General features: G+C 31.1%; 1 protein-coding gene across 1 annotated transcript in view; it reads right to left on the reverse strand.

Annotated features, from left to right (window-relative positions):
* Window positions 1–24,194, reverse strand: part of ANKRD13C (ankyrin repeat domain 13C) — a 70,162-nt gene that overhangs the window by 11,771 nt on the left and 34,197 nt on the right. Inside the window, exons 3-9 of the mRNA XM_016148935.2 lie at window positions 22,045–22,149; window positions 16,129–16,214; window positions 14,898–14,943; window positions 12,908–12,974; window positions 8,492–8,636; window positions 3,673–3,804; window positions 1,057–1,218 (exon numbers count right to left, since the gene is read on the reverse strand). Of these exons, the coding sequence (XP_016004421.2) occupies window positions 1,057–1,218; window positions 3,673–3,804; window positions 8,492–8,636; window positions 12,908–12,974; window positions 14,898–14,943; window positions 16,129–16,214; window positions 22,045–22,149 (743 nt within the window). The remainder of the gene's footprint in view (window positions 1–1,056; window positions 1,219–3,672; window positions 3,805–8,491; window positions 8,637–12,907; window positions 12,975–14,897; window positions 14,944–16,128; window positions 16,215–22,044; window positions 22,150–24,194) is intronic.

Below are 24,194 nucleotides of genomic sequence, written 5' to 3' on the forward strand. Positions count from 1 at the left end.
AAAAATCTGTCTATTCCTAAAACATAATCTGGCACAATATCACAGGGGAGAGACTAAACATTCAAAGAATTCAAGCCTCCTCATGGTAGCTTTTGATCTTTTTTGCAACTGTGATTTACATTTTACACCACAATCCAGCACTCAGACATATGCATATTTACATAACACATACACCCTGAAACTATTGTTTCATAAAGTAATAATGACCCATACTGTGTGTGATGTGCTCTGGTTTTTCTCTATTATCTTTATTTAGAATCTAATTTTTTTTTTAAAAGGTGGTCACAGCCCACTAAATTGATTTCATAATTTAGAAAGGGGTCACTCTCCTGCAATTTGAAAACACTGCTTTAAAATTTAGTAAATGTTAATGTTTGGGGAATCTTCATGAAGGATATCCAGAAAGTCTTTGTACTATTATAGAACTTTTTTAAGTCTAAAATTGTTACAATTGCAATCTTGCTCCACAGAATGTCATCAGTTTGGCTCAATAAGTTCATTAAATAAATAAACAAACTAAATAAGTAAATTTGTCAAAATAAAAAATAAATTTAAGAACTCGTTCACTTCATCTTATTAAGGAATAAGACAGTAGAGGTAGTTAACATTTTCATATACCTTTGCATTTCCTAATCCCCCCATCTCCATTTCCCTACAGTCACATAATTCTTTGCATATAGTATGCTTTCATTAAACACATGCCTAATAAATATTTATGGGAAGGTATAGGCTAGAAATAACTCATAAAGTGGACCTTTAGCTAAGATGATTTCAAAAGCGGCAGATGATTTCAGAATACATGCAAAGGGACATGTATTAAAAATTAACATTGGTTTTCATGCTTATGAAATTATTTAATCTATTTGTTAGCAAAGACTCAAAGACCAGGAACAGAACAGATTCACAAAAAAATCACCAAAAGCTATATCAAAGAAAAACAAAAAGTGTATGAAGTAAATAAAATTTGAGTGTACTTATATATATAAACTCACTGGATGACAGGAATAAAGTCTGCCCCTTCTTTAGAACCTTATAAATTAGAAGTACAAATTATACCTCAAAATTCTGTTCCATTATGTTTCCACCTTTACTCAAACTCTCCATAATGGCCTTATTTCGAAGAATATCTTCTTCACTGAGATGTTCTCTTCTTTTTCTTGATTCTAAAACAAGTCCATTCACCAGATAAAAATCTGCCAAAAAGTTTCCTACTCTTTCCTAAAACAAAATCAAATATTTCAAAATAATAAAAAATTAGTTACCTTAGATTAAAAGAAAGTTTTGAAGTAATATACATATATACATGTTTTCACATAAATATGTAACATTAAGGTGAAAACAAATATCCCTTTGGTACTTGAAATTATCAAATTATCGTATTCTATTAAGTTAAAAAATATATGAAATTACACGTTTCAAAGTCGTAAAGAAAAATTTAAAACACACAAGATGTATGGAAGTTAATCTGCAAATGAATTAAATCTAAATAAAAATACCACATAGTATTCCTCTAGAATCTACTCCCAAGTAGCATAAAGCTATCTGAACACTTAGCTGACAAACATCATGAGCAACAAGGAGGGGTCAGGGATAATTACTGTTCCCATTTTATAGATAGAAAAGAAAGTGGAATAAAAAGAAATAGCCTAAGTCACTTAGGAATCACTAGTACAACTAGAATTACCTGCTCCAATATTCTATTCTCTAACAGGATCAAACTTCAAGTTACAGTTGCTTGCTGCTTTCAACAAAGAGAGAACGACAGAGTAGTCCTGCACTCCAATACAATTAAGTGTTTACATTACGGATCAGAGACAGGAAAATTCAAGAGGTATAAAGGACATCGAAAAAAGAGTTAATGTTTCCTTTCGATGAAGTTGTCCTTCAACATTAACCTTCATCTTTTTCAGACTCACAGGTGGTCAGAGTCTGAAATACTTTACTTCAAAAATTATGATCAATAAATTAACTGAAAACAAGATTCCCATTTCTACCTGCATGCAAATCACTTGGTCTCCATCTTACTGCTATTTTCTGGCATTCAAATCTAAGTGTTTAGAGTTATTCCCACGTCTACCCTGCTTTTGGTGACCTCTTTACCAGCCACCAGAAAGCAAAGCGCTTTGCACCTGTTTCTACCTACAAAATGGGAACCATTGCATTACTGACTCCCTCCTTACCTGTCAAAGATTTAAGAAGATCACCTAGACGCTGTTCAAGAGCTTTGAGCTGCTTAGCAGTAGCACTAGATGAACAGCAGCTTCAATTTTTATCTTCTCTTGAAGTGATCCTTCTAATGCTGTCCAGAAGAACACAGTACAAACAAATAAGACTTCAAGCCAACAAATGGATTGCAGTGTAGGATCTCATAACTGGGAATCCTATAATGCTATTTGTTGCCAAATAGGCTTAGAGAGAAAAACTGATGAGCCTAGATCTCATAGTGAGGAGTTTTCTGTGGTTTGGAAATACTCAGGTGATAATTATCAGTTTTTGAAATCTTATAATGAAAAAGCATTTACTAAAAGTAAATCATTATAACAATAAAAATTTTAAGTGTATATTCCCTTTAATCCAGCCATTCTATTTCTGGTTATCTATAACAGACATTGCAAAAGAACATAAAATGATAAATGCAACATCATTTATAATGGCAGAGAACTGGACGTAAATCTGTGTCTATTCATCTAAATGTCCAAAAATAAAAGTCTGGATAAATTACAATATATTCATACTATGGAATACTGTGCAATTGTTGAAAAGAATGAAGTAGCACTGCTAATAAGAAAAAGCTTCTAAGGCATACTAAAAAGAAGTGTAAAATAGATACAACACTTTATTAACAAATATCAATAACTAAAGCTACATATTACTATGGATACATATGAAAGAAATTTTGTTTCTTAGAGATCCCTGACTAATACAGGCTGTTTTTGTTTTTCCAATGAGAATATATTCATTTCTACTGTGTGTAATAAAAGAAAAAATAATTTTAAAACCAGTAAATCCTAGCCCTTACCTTATGTGGTTAATTATTCTTGACTTTAAAATTTTATAAAATGCTTTTTTGTATGTCTAAAATTTTTTTGAATATATTTTGAACAGACTTATATAATCTCTGGCTGTCAGATGAAATAGCAATTATGTAAAAAATTTACAATTCACTAAGTGGAAACCTCCACTGAGATTTAAGTTAATGACAGTGTTGTATAAATGTAAGCATATTTAATTGCAGTCACATATATGGAACACTGAGAAACAGATACTAGAAAAGTAAACAGTTTAAAAGTCTAAAAGTAGAAAGAAAAAGGTCCAAAGAAATGAATTCAAAAGCATATCCTTCTTTGTGATCTTCCTGAGGAATAAAGCATTGAAAATGTAATGGAACCATGTAAAGACACTGTTCCTTGTATAATAATAAGGCAGCTGAAAACAAGAATCTTTCCCAACACAGAATTCAAATGAGCTAAACGTTCTCTCTTGGCTTCTGCAATAATATTTTCCAACTCTATAATCAACCATTATAATCCCCTATTTGAATTCAAGGAAGAAAGAAAAAACTATTTGAAGACAATTTAGTAAGCTACTTGTTCTTACATTTCCATCACATTATTATAGCAACAATAAACACTAAACAATTTTTAAAATTTAAAAATCTAGATCTGCACATACTGTTTTATCTTCCCGAAAAAGCCATCCTGTTTGGGCACGTGTGAAAGAAATTGATTTAGTTGATAAAGTTGCAGAGTAAATATCACTACTCATTAAAATGTCAACCTCTTCTTCTGTTTCCATCTCTGATTCCTGGAGTGGGAGCAAAAATTAAATATAAGAAGCTAGGTTTTCAAAGGTCATTACTATGACATATGAAAATAACAAAATGTTATGAAATTCAAAAAACAAAAAGAACAGATTCTAAAAAATGTGGTGTCACACTTATTTTAAAAACAATTACAGAACTTTAAACTATATACATGTAAAGAAGTCAGAATTATGACTAATTATGAATATATTAATAGTACTCTTACACTGTTACAGATCCACAGTGGAAACAATACTAGATGACCCACTGCAGAAACATAGAGTATGTAGAGCAAATTAAAAGATTACTTAAAGAATTAATTTGACAGATCTGAGACAAAATGCTCACATGAAGGTTTTGTTTTCTTTAAATATAGATGAATCTTGCTTTAGTTCTCTTTAATCCAAATACCCAACACTATCATTTGAGCCTTTCTTTGCATATTCTTCAGTGCTGGCATATAATAACTGATCAATAATTATTTTTTAAATGAGAAAAAAAGGAAAGGTTTGTGTTTGCTTCAGGGACAGAAGACTAAGTGATCAGGTAGAGAAGTGTAAGTGTAAGAAGAAGTTCTATTCTTTAACAGGTCAAATGTGATCTCTGACATTTAGGACCATAGTGTCTTAAGAGGAGAAAACAAGGGAGGAAAAAAAAGATAGAACCTAGAGATTTGTCTGGGAATGAGAACTGTCCACAGGGCTTATAATGGCTTGAGTATCTATATCTCATACTTCCTGATTTCTACTTTCCTATGAGGTCCCTTTTCTATTCTTCACCACCAAACTTCAACCAGATATAGTTCATTTCCTAATCTATCAGTCTTTGGGAAGCAAACAAACAAACAGTAACACCTTAAGACTCAGACAGCACCATTTCCTTCACCCTTACAAGTGAGGAATGAAAAATCTTGACATTAATGATAAGATGAAAGTGTAGTCCTGGTAACCCAAACTAATTCTGAACACAATTTTCTAAAGAAAAATTTGAGCTGGCAAAGATTGCACAGAACTATTAGACAATATACTTCAAATATATTACAAATCAATTAGGATTTTATATAGTAGCTTGGGAAGGACACTACATATAACACTATATATGAAGAAATTTGCCTTAAGCTTCAAACTTATTTTCAAATAAACTTTTGGAGCAGAATTCTCCTACAAATCATAGACGAACCATCTCCTAACTGCATGAATGAAAAAGACCTGTTTTTAATTACATACATTCAACAAATATTCATTGAACAGTTATTACTTATTTATACATATTAGAATAAACAAGTATTCGCTTCCCTGACTTGAGGATTACTGCTCAAAATCTAGTTTTTTCATAATTTTTTTAGGCATAAATTATACACACATATACCCTAAATATCAATCCTTTGGTAATCTCATCAATACTATAACATCAGCTAATACAATACTAGACTTAATCTCTGGCTTCTCTCTTAGGACCATATTTTCAATTTATCTGTTGCCTAGTTAGCTATTCTGTTGTCATTTAATATGCAAGAAATTAAATTATTTAATATATGAGAGTCCAGAATTAAGGTTGGTAAATTATGGCCAGGTAGTCAAATCCAGTCTACCATATGTTTTCCTAAGTTTTACTATAATATAGTTACAATCATTTTGTACATATTGTCTATGGTTGCTTTTATCCATTTAATAATAGCAGAATTGAGTAATTGTCACAAAGACCATATGGATTGCAAATATATGTACATATCTAAAAATACTTACTATTTCTACTTTTACAGAAAGAGTTCACAAAACTCTAGCCTAGGATGTACTGATGCTGTATTAGGTACCAAAGAATATAACTAAAAGAACCCCATGCCCTTGAGGAGTTTAGCCCAATAGAGGAAGTCATATAAACAAATAAAGCAGTAGAAGCTCCATGGTACCAGATTTAGTGGAAGCATAATGAAAATACTAGTCACCTGGCAGGGAAGGAAGTGACACTAAGCAGGTGCCCTACAGGTGTGAGGGTGCAAAAAGGGCATTCCAGGAAGTGAAAACAATGTGAACAAAAGACTGAAGAGCTAAATAGCCTGGCACATCTGAAAAATTGCAAAGAACTCAATATTAAGGTATCTAAGATAGCAAGTTAAGTAAAAGGCTGGAAAAGTGTGCAAAAGCCAAGTCACAGAAGGAACCATGTCATGCTAAAGAATTTGGGTTTCACTCTTTAGGCAACAAAGAACTTTTAAAATGTCTTTAAGTAAGGCAGGTTTCATAAATTTGTGTTCAATGTTCATCTATCTCCAATTGTGGGATAATTTAGAAACAGGTAAGAAGGAATTCAGAAAGATTATTTATGAGACTTGAGATAGTACAGTTGAAAGATATGAATATCTAAATTATGGCATTAACAATATGAATATAAAAAGAATACTTATAAGACATTGGAGAGACAGAAATCACCACACATGTTCTCTAGTTAGGAACATGGAGTACGAGAAAAGACATCACAAATAACTCCCAGTTTTCCGGCTGAAGAGCGAATGATGTCATTCAGAAAATGAGAGGAAGGGAAGATTTGGAGGGAAAATAATGAGTTTAGTTTTAGACAAGCTCAATTCTGAAGTGAGACATACATGATATCTACTAGGCATTTAAACAGACAGGTCTCCACTCAGAAGATCTATCTGGGATAAATACATGCTTATAAATCATCAGCTTATGGGATGTAGTTAGAGTTGTGAGTACTTAAGAGATTATTTTGCCAGTTTATAACAATGAGAACCATATCAGGCAGGTATATCAATATTCAAGGAGTAGAGAAAAAGGAATAGGCAAAGGACAATAAGGAGGAGAGAGGGGAAAAGAACAATCGACCAAAGTCAACAAAGAACAAGGAAATGAAAATTTTAAGAACTGATTTATCAACAATAGCAAATACTTCAGAGAAGTCTAATAAAGAGAGGGTTGAAACACCTACACTGATTTTAGCAATGGACTTAAAATGAACGTTATCCAAAACTCCAAACCTATTTCCTTTTCCAAATGCCTCATTTCCATCAGGGGTACCACCTTCATTCCACTCTTCAAGACAGAATCACTATACACTCTCTTAAATCTTTCCAATTCTTAATTTACTGCACTCAACTTATTAGCAAGTCCTATTATTTCATTCTTGGAAATATAAATCATAATTCCTCTCTTAATTATTCACTACACCATCCTAGTCAAGATCTTCATCCCCTCTCAACTATAAAATTAAAAACTTCTCACATAAATCTCCTGCCTCCAATCTTTTCCTTTTCTAATTCGTCTTACATACTAGCTATGTGATCTTGGAGATGTCATTTAATATCCGTAACCCTCAATTTTCTCATCTATAAAATAGAGGTAATAAAACCATTTACTTTGATAGGTTATTTTAAGGATTTAATGGGAAGCACTATAAAGTACTTATAGTTCCAATATGCTGGCAATTAGTGCTCAATATATAATAGTAATTAATATACTATTAATACAGTAATATTAGTCATACCAGCTAGCATTGTCTAGCATTTATTGGTTTCTTGATAAATGTTTAAGAAAAAGAGAGAGGGAAAGCGGAAAAATGAATGAAATACAAAAGTTTAATTCACTTAAATTACTTTTGGATCATTTCAATATCTTGTTTAAGAATCTCCAACTCTCTGTTGCCAACTACAGCAGATCCTAAGTTATCTTATCTGGCTTTCAAAGCATTCCATAAACCATGTTCCCATATTCAATAAGAGAAATCGTCACTGCAATCGGCTATCTCTTTTCTGTTTCCCAAAAAGACCATTCTTATTCCCACTTCCCTGATTTTACTCACCTGTGGGCTCCACAAGGGATACTTTTTCTTCTCCTCTTCCAATCTAAATTTTCACTGCTCAGTGACAGGACACTATTTTTCAATAGTATATGTACAAGGTAACTAAGGTCTAATCAATGGACAAAGTAGTAGGAAGGTCTAATCTAAGATATGTTGAAGAAGTCGCCACAAGATGTGGTGACTGACAATATGGGGAAATGAACTGGTGAAAAGTAAAAAATAAATAAATAAAAGCGACAGTGGCAATATGTTGACTTACAAAACGTTTGTAGGGCTATCAATGAATAGAGATACTGGAAAAACTGTCTTTGGTTCACAGCAGGCAAACAGGGCATTCAAGGAACAAAGAATGAAGATATGGATGCATATGGTTTTCAATGATGGTTGTGGAGGCAATACCGACATGAATTTATGCGGTGGCAGAAGGTAGATTATTTCGTACTCAAAGAAGGACAAAAGAAAAGAAGTCAAAGCATGAGGAAAAGTAAGAGTACAGTCAGAGAGCCAAAAGTGGTGTCCAAATTAAGGAAATAAAAATGGTCAGAAACTTTAAGGTAGCAAGATAATAAATAGTGAAAGGGCCAACACAGGTTCAACAAACGAGAACTACAAATAAGAACAAGGGAAGTTCATTTAACTAGGAGATCATTAATGAATTGTGAGCAAAAAAGAAATAGCTCAGTGGATTGATCAAGATGGAGACCAGATAACATATATATTTTTAAAGTAAATAGTAAGGAAGTGAAATCTTTGGGATTGAACCATCTCAATTATACCTTATGCCTTTTAAAACAACTACTCTGAGATCTGGTTACATACAAAGACATTTTCCAAAAACCATTTAGAGTAACACTTTTAAGAAAACATGCTCACCTCATGGTGTATTCGCTGATAAACTTTTTGTTCATTGTCTAATACTACAAAAGATTCAGAGGGTGCCGCATCCCCATTGAAAATGAAGCTTAAATCCCCCCGTTGGCACTTCATGTCAGTAAAGTCTATGAGAGTAGTGTCAAGCCTGTGAAAGATGGGTAGATGAGAAATTCTGACAAATAAAATTTCAAAAATAGTCAACAATAATTAAACAAGCTTTGTTCCTTCTAAACTCACACTAAAATGCTAATACCATATTTTGAAGTCAAATTTAGAAATAAAAGCTAATTTAAAATATCTTATTTTAAAAAAAAAACACTTAAGGAATATTCAAATACATTCCATTTTACCCTATTTCAATAATCCAGAAAGAAAAAGACTGTTTCCCCATTGTTTAAGCATTTCCCTAAATGCATCTTTGTTCCCTAGCATTTTCCTTATTGTAGCTACTCCACATAAGTTACTTCAACTGGGAAGGGCAGAAAAAGAAAACAAACCTGTCTAACATTCTTTGATTCTTTTAAACCCATGTTGCTAGCTCAATGGAGCATATAAGAAGGGTAAAGCAATGGATGTACCACACTCTTGGATTAAGAACTATGTGTCCAGTCTTGGCCTTTTGATCTATACCTATGTCTCATGCCTAACCGTTTGTTACCAAAACTTGGTTTACTCTTCCACTTGATAACCCATTTAACTTACTTCAAATTCCTGGCCTTTCTGTTTGACTTCTTAGATTCAGATTAGCATTCTCTTTTCCAACATCTCCACACCCTGAAAATCTTATGGATTGTTCCTGTGTCAAAAGTTCACGGATTCACACACTTGTGTTTATTGTGCTCTTTGGTAATCAAGACCTATCATGGTCTAGCCCAATGAGTTGGTCTCAAATAAATTCCTCAAATCACTTGCTGACATTAAGGAGAATACTGTAATGGAAAAGTTCACAAGTACCCTGAAGTGCTTTAATCTTCCACACGGCTTTGTAAAAGATTACATCAGGACCTCTCTGACTGGCTGCTTAAAACACAGTCCTTAATGTGAGAAATGGGTTGACACATCTGATTATATCCAAGGAAACTCCTTTAAGTCCCTGTGAGAGATCTGCCCTGGCTACCAAGTTTCTAAGGCACTATTAGAATTCATTACTTCATCAGTTTTTCCATTTTCATCCCAGATAAAGCAAAATGAATGCATATTCTTGGCTCCTCTACACAGAAAAAGCTGAGAAATGAAACATATCTCACATGCTGCACCAAAAGAATTACTCAGGTTACATCGTCAAAACTAGTAATTTTTAAAAGTGAAAGTAATATTGATAATTTTACCAGGACAAGAGGGATAAACCAGAGTAAATAGGGAAGATAGTTAACCTATGTATAAGGGGCTCTTTTCTGAGCCATATAAAACATACACATCCCTCAGAATGAAATCAGAAAGTGCTAAAAATAAATAAATAAATAAAAAAGCAAGTCACCAACTCCTGTAAGGGTAAACCCTGTCTGCTGCTTTATATAGCTGAATTCTAGCTGCTAGTTCACTTCCAGTGGCCTGTGACTATACTGCTAGTGCCCGTGCTATTAACATGTCCTCTTATTGCTTATACGTGTGACATAGGAGAAAATAATGCTAATAAGAGTGGCTAATCTCCTATCTCTGTAAGATGTGGACTACTGATAGTGTCAAAAAGAAACAGATCATTTTATATAAGTGGCCTACTTGGACTCTAAGCTTCTACAACCCATATAAAAAAAGAAATGGGCCAGAGCAGTCTTCTGCCTCCATTCCCTTCTTGTCCATCCTGGATGAGAGTGGTAGTGGGCTACAAGGGGTAAGGATAGAAACAGTGAGAAAAGATATTCAGAGAGAGACAGAGAAAGAGACAAAGACAGACTGACATGATGACATTTAAGTTCCTAGATCTAGCCACACCTAAAATCAGTCATACTCAATTTTTATTTCGTCTGTGTTTTTATAATTTGCAAATGAAATAAGACTATCTAATACATCTTCTGCAATATCCTTGACATAACAGATTTCCTGGTAAATATCACACATGTCACATAATGATAAAATTTATCATGATATTTTAATGTATTAACTAATTCGTGGCTTTAAGCTTGTGTACCTTAATATTTCAAATTTTATGCCATGTAATGAGCCATGAAGAACAAAAAAATTATTTGTACAAATGCAAAGATTTGAATAGAAAATATTTTTTAAGATAAAAATTGAAAAATGCCAAATAACACAGAGAAAGGAAATAGAGCTTTTTCTTGACATAGGAAAAGCCTGAAATGAGGCAAAGTTTGCAATGATCATTTCAGTCAGTAGATACAGATCACCTCATAATTATTAGTAGTAAAAATGTTTACGTTAGTATTTCTAACAATAAAGGTGCTCATACTTTCCAATTTCTATTTAAGTATTAATTTCCCCTTGACACCAGAGAAAATATTTTACATGATCGGATTACTGTCATGGGTAGATATGACTAAACTTTAAAAATTTCTTTGAACGTATTTTAAATCCAGTTTCATTTGAAGTGATATTTTTTTAAAAATTAATCTTAATCATATGGTTGTCATGAGACCAACGTAAACTTTAAAGATTTCTTTGCATGTAGTTTAAAATTCAGCTTCACTTGAAGTGGTTTTAAAAAATGAATCGTCTCATGACATTTAAATTAGAAAGTTTTTATTTAATGTTAATAGATTAAGTCAATTCTTGTTATCTTGAAAAAGCTTTACCAAAAATCCTAAGATCCACCTTCTCCATTAATGTGGCAAACTTCATTTGGTAATGAGAGCTTCATAATCTATCACATTTTTGCTTCACCCTTAGCTGCTGGTATCCCCTAAATTTGAGTGTCATGCTAAATTATAGTAGCTTCTCCTTAATCTACACTTTCTGACACAACGATTCTCCATCAAACTTTTCTTCTCATGTCTCTCCTAACCATTTTATGGTTTTACTTATTATAAAATATTCATCAAATGATTTACTTCCAAAAGTCATATATCAGCATAAAACAATTTTGTAAGAGAGAAAATTACTTTTTTCCTATTTCTAAAAGCAAACAAAACTAAAACTAACCTTTTTTTTAAAGCAGCAAATGGAAGATAATACTAGTCTCCCAAATGATCTACTTACTACCTTTGGCAAGCACCTAACTGAACATTTTTAAATTGACAAATTTTTTGATGAACCCATAACATATTGCTAACAATGGGCTGCTGAATTAAATCTATATATTAGAAAATCCTTTCCTAGTTTCTCTAGTATATTTTCTCTATCTTTCAAGGTTTCTATAATGTCCTTGAATTTTATGTACATGACCACTTTCATAATTAGAAACTTCTAAGGTTATTTTTTAAAAGCAAAAACCAAGAAACTTCTACCTTAATGAAATTCTATTCCTTGAGAATAATTATCCTAGAACTTACTTTCAATTAAAGGTTAACTCTTCACTAGGATTCAATATATTATATAATGAATTTCATAAAGAGTTGCTTTTTTAAAATCTCTGCCTTCTCATATGGTGAAAACTGACAGGAAGTCAGAAGTCCTGGCTCAGCTATTAATTTGCAATATGCTCTTATAAAAATCACTTCACCTCTCTGAACTTTCTCATTTATTAAATGAACAGTTTCCATGAGATAATCTTTCAGGACATCCAGTTCTAGACCTTTACATATCCAAATTTACATTATGGAGATATATAAAAATATAGACACAGAATATTTTATGTGTAATTTATAAATATATTAGTATATATAAAAGTTGGCATATTTACTAGCATTATATATAGCTTACATCTTAATTTAAATATATTTATAGATAGCTTTATATTAACATAAAGCTAAATACATAAGGAATGATAAAAGTAAATTCTGAAATGAGTAAAATAAATAGGTTTCCCATCAGATCTAAACATCAATCTTAGTTTTAAACGAAAATGGAAGAACATTAAAATTAGCCTTAAAGAGTTCAATAGAATAAATAAATGATTAAGTTGATGAATGGATAGATACATGGATGGGTAAATAGGAGAGAGAAAGGTATAAGAGGGATAGAGGAAAAAGGACAAGAGTTATTAGGTCTTCCTATGTGTTCCTTATTCCTTAAAAAGCCAGGGTCAGGGAGATGATCACTTAAATCTTCTTAGTATTACACCATAATCTTCACTCTGTCTTCTAGATAGCCCATAGTTGAATAATACCTCTGTTTTAGTCAAGATTTTATGCTTTTGGTTTCTTATCAGTAGTATGTCTCAAATGAGATAAAATCTTATAAATATATTACAGCATGTTTAAGTTATAAAATACTATATCCAAATGTAAGCTATTACTACAGAAAGAAAAGCTTTCTCTATCTCAATTTTCTGTTACTCAGAAAAAAATGAAATCACCTTACCTGATATTGATACCTTGTTTGTATATTTTACATGCGTCAGAAGGCAGAATTCGGGAAAGTAAAGGCACTGTATTTTGAAAAATAAAAGGTAAAAATTAACCACCTAAAGTTCTGAGACATGAGTTTTTTTTTTATTTAGAAGAAGAGTAATGCAAACATTCTAATTCACCAAAATTGTAATCATTTCCTTTAAAATAGTATTTTTCCACTTAAAAATAATATATAAAGCAATTTGAGCAACTTCGATTACCTACTATTTAATTATATTTGCTGTATAGCTCACTGAGCCCCCACATCCTCCCCACTACTCGCCCACCACCCACATACATAAGAATAGCAGAGTTGCTATGATGCTACTCTTGGGTACATATTGCAGGATATTACTACAGATAAGAAAGCAGTGCCCTACAGTAACTAAACCTCCTGAATGGGTAACTAGATGGACCTGAATCCTATCTGATCCTTTAACTATAACGTGATTAACTAATAGAAAGTAATGTGTATTTCTTTAAAGAGACATTTTAAAAGCTAAATAATCTGAGTTTGAATCCCAAATATGTGACCTTAGTTACTTAAGTTCACTGTACCTCAGTTTCAAAATCTACAAAATGGAATCATACTATTTACCTATAGATTTCTACATTCCAGCGTTCCTCACATTCATATTACAAGCTACATTTTCAAAAAATTTTTTATTACTTATTATCTGCTATATTTTGGGGAAATATGAGTTATTCTGGAGATGGATAAATCTGCATAGCAGGCTGTAATAAACACCACATACAAAAAAATGTGAAGCTCAATATTCCTAAAATTAACATCCTATTACATGTGTATGTAAGTGTGTGTGTAAGGTATATTTTTAAAACTTCAGTGTTTTTAAGATGGGTAATAAATCAACCTGTCACTTTTAAAATATTTTAAAACATTTTGTTCAGTAAGATAAATTGACCATTTTAGAATTTAAACCATTAACATTACTAAAAGAATCAGTTAAAAAACCAATACCAAGCAAGACTGGGGTCTCTACAGATGACAAAAAGGATGAAAACATATATTCAGGCTTTAGGCCAATTTGACTTGGAGCTCTTTTATTATACAAGTTACTACAAATCTCTTTTTTTCCCAGTTGTCTAGTTACACCAGGACTTCTGAAAGATATATAAAGCATAAAGGCAAAGTAAGTCTATCAGAATAGCAAAAACTAGCCTGATGAGCTACAGTTGTAATAATTCTGAAAGAAATGATTTTATTCAGGGATTAAAACTTCACATTAGAGATTAAACACACTAGGAAAACAATCACCCATGCTGCACATACTATGCAGCTGTTAATATAAATGAAGTTCTTCCTCATGAACTAATATGGTAAGATGTCTATGATATATTAAATAAAAATGACAAATTATATAATAATGTAATAGTATGATTCCTTAATAAAACAAAAGCAAACAAATGCTTGGATGTGTGTTTGTGTGTATTTATTTGTGTGTACATATACAAACACATTTGTAAGAATTAAAAAGGGGTTGAAAGTATTAGCATGAAACGTTAATAGTGGTTACTTTTATGATTATTTTACTTTTTACTTTTGCGATTGTTTTATGATATTTTTATAATTACTTTGGGGATAAATATCACTGAGTATTCAAATATCTACATATCATTAAATTAATTCAGATGCTTAAAAAACACGTAAACTCATTATATTCAAATATATAGATAGATTACATTAAAAAAATTTTTTTAAACAAAATTTACTTGTTTTGATAGTAGTTTAGTTAGTAGAAGTAAAGCTCACTGAGATCAAACTTCCTGTTTGGACATGAAAATTTTCACCCTAAGTGGACTCACTCACATTTAATATAATGAAAAGAGAAACTTTCTGTTATCCATTTTATTATGCTAATAGCTCTATATAATAGTTATGTTTTCACACTTGCAATTCTGCACATGTACATATTTTATAGTAAAACATAGCACAGTCTTACCCCAGCTTTGAAAATCCCAGTGAAGTTCTAGATAAAAATCACCTAGCTGAGAAATGAAATATGAATAATTACTAAACACACCATAATTAACAGCTCTTATATCTACCTAATATTTTGTTTTAAAAAAATCTGTCATCATTAAAGGTCAACAAGACAAGAGAAAAATTTAATGTTCGGAGTTGGAGGAAAAAACAAAAAAAAAATTATTACTTGAAATAAAACATTAAAATTACACACATTATTACATTCATCTACAAAAGAAAATATGTACTGCTGTAGATTTTATAAGAACATTTTAATTACAGTGTAATATATCTGAAACTGATGCATTTAAATTTGCATCAATAAATGTTCTATTTCTCATAACTAAAATAATAAGTTTTACTGCAAAAATAGTTAATAACTTTAAAAGTGTTATAAAAAATGATTTCCAAAATGATTATTTGTGTAGCCTCATAATAGTCTAAAAAAAATCACACACTGCAATAGAAACTTTTTTTCTGTAAGGCAGTAAAACAAAAGTTTACTACCTCTGAAAACATATGCCATCATATCAGGACTATACGGAAAATTTTTATTTGACAAATTAGAAGCTATAATTGTTACGGAAACCATTACAATCAAATATTCAAAAAAATTATGTTTTGAAATCTTAAAAAAAATTTTTTAAAGCATGCCTAAGAGAAAAGATAGCATGCTAGGTCTATTTTTCTCCCACAGTTCTTTTAGGCATCAAAAATGCAGAGAAAGAGAATATCAGAAAATATACTTCTCTCTCTTTCTATGCCAGCCACCCAACTCTTACTATCATGAGATAAGACAGGAAAAAAGTTTTGTTGTATAAAGAAAACGCAAACTGCTCCTGCTAGGAGTACCAGCTTCAACTCTTTAATAAATTCTCCAATCCAAAGGACAAATAGAAATTATTGCCATTAATTATGACCTATCTCCTTTTTCTTAGAGCTCTCATCTAATTTATCGAAAGCATAATTCTTTATCTACCTTTCTAGTTCAAAGTAAATGGTGTTTCTCAAAGAGTAGACTTATACATTATAATCGGAGTATTCTGTTATGTCATTATTGCTTAATTTAAGCAGGATTTTTTTTTTAATGTTTCTTGACCCTGAATAATCAGTGAGAAATTAGATTGTATTTAAAAAAAAAAATGCTTAAAAGTACACTTATAATTACTCTTTAGGTGCAAAATCAGCCAAAAAAAACTATGGCCTACCTCTTTCAGGGCTTTTAATAATCGAGGTCGTTTTTCTTCAACACTTTCTCTGGATTGCTGCTTAAGCTTTCTTAAAAGAGCTGTAACTAAAGTTTAAATGAAAAACAAAATTTCTTAATTTAAAATACCTACTATGCTAGAAGACACCCCTGGCTGTCACACAATTATATATTGAGAGGTATAGATATTGAGAACAAGTTGGTAAATAAGTTTAGTAAAACTATTATGATCCCAAAGGAAAATTTAGATGAGATACTTCAACATCAACTTATAGTCACACTAGTTTTTCTAGTTTTTAATTATCAGTATGAATTTACCTAAGTCAAAATTTACCAATCTCAGTCAGATGATTTAACGTCCTGTTGTAATACTGATTTAAAAGAGCTCAGGCAGCAGATCTCAAAAAACTCATTAGATACCACTTTTCTAAAAACATAATTATCCGCAATAGTTACCAAGTATATCTGTTCTTTTTTCACTAGGTTATAGTTTCACATACTATTAATACAGAAAACAATACAAAAATGAATCCTATTCTTATTATCTTGCTCAATTTTCAAGAGATTGAGATTTAAACACTATGCTAAATGCAAACCCCAGCTTTACTACTTTATTTGCTGTGTGTAAACTTGAACAAGTTACTTAATTTCCCCAAACTTAAGTTTCTTTTGGTTTTTTTTTCATTTGTCAAGTAAGAATAAAGTCAAATATAGCATATGGAATTTCTACAAAGCCTAAATATAAACTGTTCACTACTGTGCCTACAGTTAAGTAAATATAATTTTTATCTATTAGAATGACAGTCTAAAACTGACTAGTAAATCAGGCAATTCCTAACATTTATTAAAAGAAGGGAAAATATATTAGACTTGAATGAAATAAGTTTAGCAAAAGACAAGAAGATGTATGTAAAAGTACTATTTTTTTCTATATTACAGTATGCATTCTTATACATTATTTTAAGCCTTATGTGGAATACAGAAGCAGAAAGTGAAAAAAGGAAGGGAAGGAAGGAAGGAAAAGAGAAAGGAGGGAGGGAAAAAGACAGCAGAGAAAGCTTGGACCAGATTTCTTTTGTCCACATAGGCCAAATTAGGCAAAGCCCAAGAATGAATTCTGAAAAACAGTGAAGTATATTCTTAATTTTAACCACAGGTCTAACAATTAATACAATATATTTTTAAAAGCCAAAAATCAAAAAACAATGTTTAAATTACTAAAAGTCTTTTGGAATAGAAGAGGCTGAGACCTAGAAATCAGAGAACATTAAGTCTTAGTCTTCTTTATAAACTAGGTCAATAGTTCCTAAATACAAGTCTACATTTCAGGGTCCAATTGTTCTTGTCTTTTGCTAAGCTTATTTCATTCAAGTTTCCACCGATATGCCACAAAAGAAAAAAACTGGGAACTGGGTGGGGGGTTCTTTATAAATTATATACTTTATTTCAATTCAAGGACTGTTCTTTCTATTTTTTGGTTTCAAATGTCTTTTAATAAAACAATAATCACAAAATAAAGCAGTTATCTTTTTTAAAAAAGTTCTTATATATTAAAATGAAAAAGTTAGTTATTCTGCATCAATCCTCAAATAAAATTTTTTTTTCTGGTCTGTGAAATCCAAATAGTCTAAAAACCAATAACCTAGAGAATTATTAAAGTTCTTTATAGAATCTAAATTATATGAATCTGGTTAACCTTCATGATTGTTATAATTTAACTTTAATATCACAGCTATATTACCCAAATGTAGTAGCTTTTCTTCCCTCCTTTACACTCAAATACTTTAAGAAATCTTTATGCAATCTCTCTTGCCTTCGAATTGAAACAGACCTCTGCTAAATGTAAAAACTGGAAAGAATTCAATTCCTAGATTGAAAAGGTATCTTAATGAAAAGCAGAAGCCATATATTTTTCAACTAAATATACTGTAACTGACTAAAGGAACTCAATAAATAATAGAAAATGACATAAAAATGACTAAACATTAGTTAAGAAGTAGTGACAATAATATATAGTGTAGTAATACATGCAAAAGAGATTCTTGTTCAATGAGGCTTCACGTTAAGAAAATAGGATCAACTCAAACTTACTATGGAAACAAAAATATTCAAAATGCAATTACACAAAATTGCCAGGATGTTTTGGAGATCTCAGTATTTGTACTTCCATATTGTAAGAATCTTAACATTGATTTATTATGAAGTTAAAATTAGTTTTAGAGGATTTAGATAGTATTAAGAGCTCACACAAAGACTCAAGGAACAACAATAATTTAACTTTCTCATTTCCTTTTTCTCCCATATAAAGTATTTTTAAATTTGTTGTGCTTAAAGTTTTTGGAACTACATCCTACTGCTCCAAGTATCTTCTGCCCTCCACTTCTTTCTACACTCCAGTCTAATTATTTCCCACTTCTTACTTTGACAGTTCTACCAAGATGTACCACTGATAAATTCAAATTCATCAAACTTAACACCAAATTAATCAAATCCCACAGTTATTCCTTCTATATTCTGTACATCAATTAATTAATAAGATTACCAATAATTCGCACTAGAGATGTTGGAGTTGCTCACAATCCTACTGCTATCCAAAAGATAATCAACCACTGTTAATTCTTTCATCTAATAATCTTTCTAATCTATCCCTTACTTCTCTAAACACGCTGTCTCTTTTTTAAGTCAAGCTTATCACATTTGATCTCAAGATATTTTTGTCTAAAAAGCTATTGCCTCTCACTCAATATTAGGTTTTATCTAATAATCTCAATCCTTGCTTTGAAGTCTTCTGGTGTTTTGCAGTGACTAGAGACTGAAATTTAAATTTTGAATAAACATAAAGCAGATCTCCTTGTGTCCCCTTTACCATTACAACTTCATCTCCCCAAACTACTCTTCATCCATTCACCTATGTTTGCCTTGTAGCCTCATTTAGAAAGCCACACAAAATACAGTTCCCTAAAATATGCCTTGTTGTTTTTCACATTTCCAGGCTTTATACACGCCATATTCCCATAGACTAGAATGTCTTTACCTACCTTATTAAATCCTAAAATCCATTAAGAGTCAGCTCAAATAACCAACACCCTGCAAAAACCAGAATTACTTTCTCCCTCATCTGAAGCATATTTAGTTTATGCTTCAAAACCCTGCACGATATTCAATGGTCTCTCTCTCCAAACTACAATGAGTTCCTCAATGTTAAAGCTAATGGCACATCCCTGCCATGTTTCAGATGTATCTGGGAGGTCCTTAAAAGACAAGCCCTGCTCTAATGAAGCTTACTGACTAATAGAAGTAAAAGTAAAAGAGTTCTGACATACTGTATGAGTGGAGAAGCCTCCCTTTTATTTCAGCTGGAATCCGAAGAATTATAAGAAGTTGAGGCAGAAGGAGAAGAATGTGTGAATGTGAGAAACTAAAAGGTTAGCAGTGCTGACACGCAGAAAGCTCTGTGGGAAGGACAATTAATTAGAAGTGTGCTGAGTACTGCAAAGGGAAAAAGAAAACCACTTCAAAATGTATGAGAAAAAGAAATTAATCTACTCTAGGATTTGAGGAAAGGCTTCTCCGAGGAAGAAATATAAAGTTGAAACCCGAATGAAGAAGACTGCCAGTTCCTCACAAGACTGCAAACCAACATAGACTGCTTTCTCTTTCTCTCCAAACTAACCTTTAATGTGTTACAAAATCAAGATGGAAGCTAACAGGATTTCTAAAACTACCTTAACATATGTATACCATAACATAAATATATACAATCTATAAGCAACTTCTGGAAAGAAAGCTAGGTCTCAGTGTGAGTTAGAAACTAAAGCTGTGTAGATCAGAGGGAAGCTGGGACCATAGGTGAGAGAAAAGTTGGGGAAAAGACTTTTATGTTTTATCTATAACTCTTCCTGATACAGGCCTGAGTTGATCACTGTTCACCAGGTAACCACTGTAAGGCAAAAAAGCAACATTATCTTGAAATTTTATCAGTTTCAAAGTAAAATAATTCTAAAAGTCTCTGACAAGTAAGTTAGCGTCAGTTTCCTGTTCTGTAGCACAAAAACATTAGCAGAAATCATACCACAAAAGACAAACAAGTCATAAAGTTTTCACTAATAATTTATATTACATTATCTATGTATCAATGTAATTTTCTATGCCTAGAAAATTTTAATGAAACATAAGACAATCAAAAAAACTTAAATAAGAATAATTTTAAAAATTTTAAAGGAGAGACATACTTAACACTATTATAAATACATTCATATTAATATTTCTAAATACGTGCCATAAGAGCTGTTGAATTAATCATCTTTTAAGCTAGTAAATATTTTTATTTCATGTGATAGGAAGTAAAAAATATAAGCACCAAATAATTATAAACATACAATGATATAAATGATTGGCAATGGGATACTACTCAGAATGTATATCTAAGATATCACTCTACAGAAGAGACTACTTTAAAAACAGGCACGACTACTACGGGCCTCAATCTTTTATATTAGAATTTATTACTAAATATCCAATAACTGATTTTTCTAGAAAACTATGTTTATTGTCTTTCCAATAGATTATAAATCACTAAAGAACAAAAATCATGTTTTCATTCATCTTACTATATACACATTCTTTATAGTAAGGACTCAGTAAATATTCAATGATTCTGAATAAAAGAATCCCTGAAAGTATGTCACATAAGTCTCAGGGTGGGTCAGAAATCCAGGAGGCCATCTGGTTTCCTCTCCATTGTGCTAATGAGTTAACAACATCAGAGAAAGTTCCTTCAGAAAAACTGCCACAACTTTTAATTCACTCTCAATTCTTTGACCCGTACTTTTTTAATCCTTTCACCAAAATAATTCCAGGATTAGTATAGTTTCTTGCTCTCATAAGAGTCTCTTGATGTTTTCCCAGAAAGAACAACTCCCAATGAATAAAAAATACATATATATTCATATAGTTGTGAAATATCACAATTTTATCTCACATTAGATCTTAAGTGCAAATGTAACTGCACCATTAAAAGTTGCCCAAGGTGTTCAGAAACTCAACAAAGATGTAACATGTGAATTACATGTAAAGCTAAAACATAAGAGGCTGTAAGAGCCCAAAACTTAGCATTAAAAATAAAATTAAATCCACACAACATCCTGAGGCTATTCAATGTTATACATTTCTTTAATAAAACTGTCAAATTTTTTTAGAGCTCGTTCTACAAAGCTAGATTTAATTGATTATCTTCAACCTTAAAGTGTAAAAAGATAGTATTACCAGGAAGATAATATTCCCATTCAACCAGATTTAAATTTTATAAAACTTCCAATTATTTAGATGTGCTTGACAAAAATAAGACATCCATATGAAGCTGAAAAAAATTAGGTGTAGGAGGAGGGAAGAGTTAGATAACTGAACACTCCACATATTGTCAGAAAAAAAAGTATAGACATTTTTTTGGAAATTCACATTTAAAGACTAAAACAAAACAGAGACAGACTTATTCCACACTTTCAGTAAAGCTTATGCCCAGCAATTAAAACAGATAGATAACTGTTATTAACACACTGTGATTATTTTCAGTTCCAATTAATCTTCGAAAAAATTAAGCAGTTGATAGAAAAAAAACAGTCAGGTATCAATATTTTTAAAAAGTCATTCATTCTGAATGAGTTAAAAAAAATTTAAAGCATACCAGTAGGGCAGAATGCTATAAAAGGAGAAAAAATAATAACACACTTTTAAACTAATTCCTCAATTCTTTATGTGTACTACCCAATATTCAAGTTCCTAAGTCATGAATAATTCACATATGTTTATAACTGCAAACTTTTCACAGTATGGAAAGTTATAGTAAATGAAAAATATTTCAAATGTATCACTTAACATTTTAGACTATATCTCAACAATAGTAAATTATATTGCTTACTCATCTGTCTATCTCCATAACTGATGGCTTCCGCCAGTGGGCTCCATCCCTGAGCATTTTTCACCTTTACTGGAGCATTATGAGCCAAAAGTAAATGGGCACATTCTGAAACATAAAGTGGTAATAATATCAAACATCATAGAATTTTTAGGATCTCTAAATACAAAAATCATGTAAAAATTCAAAAAAACAAATTTATATAAATAGGTCAATGAAATACTGTATTATAGAGAATTAAATAATTTTTTAAATTTCTATATACCTAAACCAAGTTATTTCTGAAGATCCTAAGAAGTATAATAAATACATATATATACACACATAAAATCATATACACATACCTAATAGTAAGGACTCAGTAAATATTCACTTAACAATAGGATGCAATAACATTCTATTACCTAATCTCTGCAAAGAAAGGATTACGTCCCCTAATAATTGTTCCCAAGAATATTTTGAGAATATTTTGCACTCTAAAAGATAACCTCAAGAGTAATTTACATCAAAATATCTACTATCTAACAAATAAATAGAATTTGTATGTCTATAATGTCAAATGGAAATCTCACTATTTCTGAAAAAAAAAATGTTTTCAAAAAGGATCAGTAATATTTCTATAAACACTTATTTTTCAAATTTTATAATTATTTTAGTTTAGAAAAACATCCAAAAGGGGCAATAATCTTAAAAAGGAAAATAGTTTACCATAAAAAGTTTAAGGTACAGACAGGCCATCCTATAGATTGAGAAGACTGTTGTAAAAATTAAAAATAAATTAATAGGAAAAAAAACTCAAAACTGAAGCTGAGGGAAATTTAAGATGGCTATCCATCCTAAATTTCATAAATGAATGATTCATTCATTGATTCAGCCATTCAGCAAATACTTACCAAGTGCCTATTAAATGCTATTTCTAAGTACCCAGTCCTGGATATAAGCAGTGAGAAGAAAGATAAGGTCTTGCTATCAGAAAACTTATATCCTATGTTAGAAGTCAGTAAGTAAACTAATAGTTGGAAAAAAAAAAGTCAGATAAGTGCTCTGAAGGAAATAAGATGTTATGACAGTGTAATGAGGGTTAAGCTGAAGTGACGGAAGAATGGCATTACTTTAGCACTATCCTAGTACTAAAAGGAATTCCTATACTGGCAGGAAATTTTATTAGACTACACCAAAATAAATACAGAAAGTTCATAGAGGTGTTTAGAAAGTCTACTAGTAGTATAAAATATATGTACAAGAATATTTGTTTTGGGAGGGGGACGTAGATGAGGTAAAAAGGGTCAAATATGTGGTGACAGAAAGAAATCTAACTATGGGTGATGAACGCACAATGCAATATATATATATACATACATATATATATATGTATGTATGTGTATGTATGTGTGTGTGTATATATATGTATGCCTTAATGTTGAATTGTACACCTGAAACTTACTAGATTTCATTAACTAATGTCACTGTAATAAAAATAAATTTTTTAAAATAATAACAAAATAAAAGAAAAAAAAGAATGTTTTAGCACTATTTATAATGGCAAAATACTGGAAACTAAGTGAATATCCTCTATGGGAGAATGATTCACTAAAATATGATGCATCTACACTACTGAAATAATATGCAGCCATTTTAAAGAATGGAGTCATATCAAGAGGACAAAGGAGCTACCTTGAATGATCAGCCACTGGCCAAATGTGTTATTTTTAAATGTGTTATAACTAGATTAATGACTAGTTATAACACATTAAAAAAAAAAAATGATATGCCCATAGTGACATCGAAAAATAAAAAGAAAGGGCAAAAAATTAAAAACGGAACCATATAACCTACCAATTCTACTCTGAGTATTTATCTGAAGAAATCCAAAACACTAATTCAAAAAGATATATGCACCCTTTTGTTTACTGCAATATTATTTACAGTAGCAAGATATGGAACCACCCTAAGTGTCTACTGATAAACAGATGGATAAAGAAGATGTACATATAAACAGTAGAATATTACTCAGTCATTAAAAATAATGAAATCTTACCATTCACAACAATATGGATGGACCTGGAGGGTATTTTGCTAAGTGAAATATGTCGGACAAAGACAAATATCATATGATCTCACTTATATGTGGAATCTTAAGAACAAAATTAATG

The sequence above is a fragment of the Rousettus aegyptiacus genome, unplaced genomic scaffold (assembly GCF_014176215.1).
Source record: "Rousettus aegyptiacus isolate mRouAeg1 unplaced genomic scaffold, mRouAeg1.p scaffold_m13_p_1, whole genome shotgun sequence".
Lineage (NCBI taxonomy): Eukaryota > Metazoa > Chordata > Mammalia > Chiroptera > Pteropodidae > Rousettus > Rousettus aegyptiacus.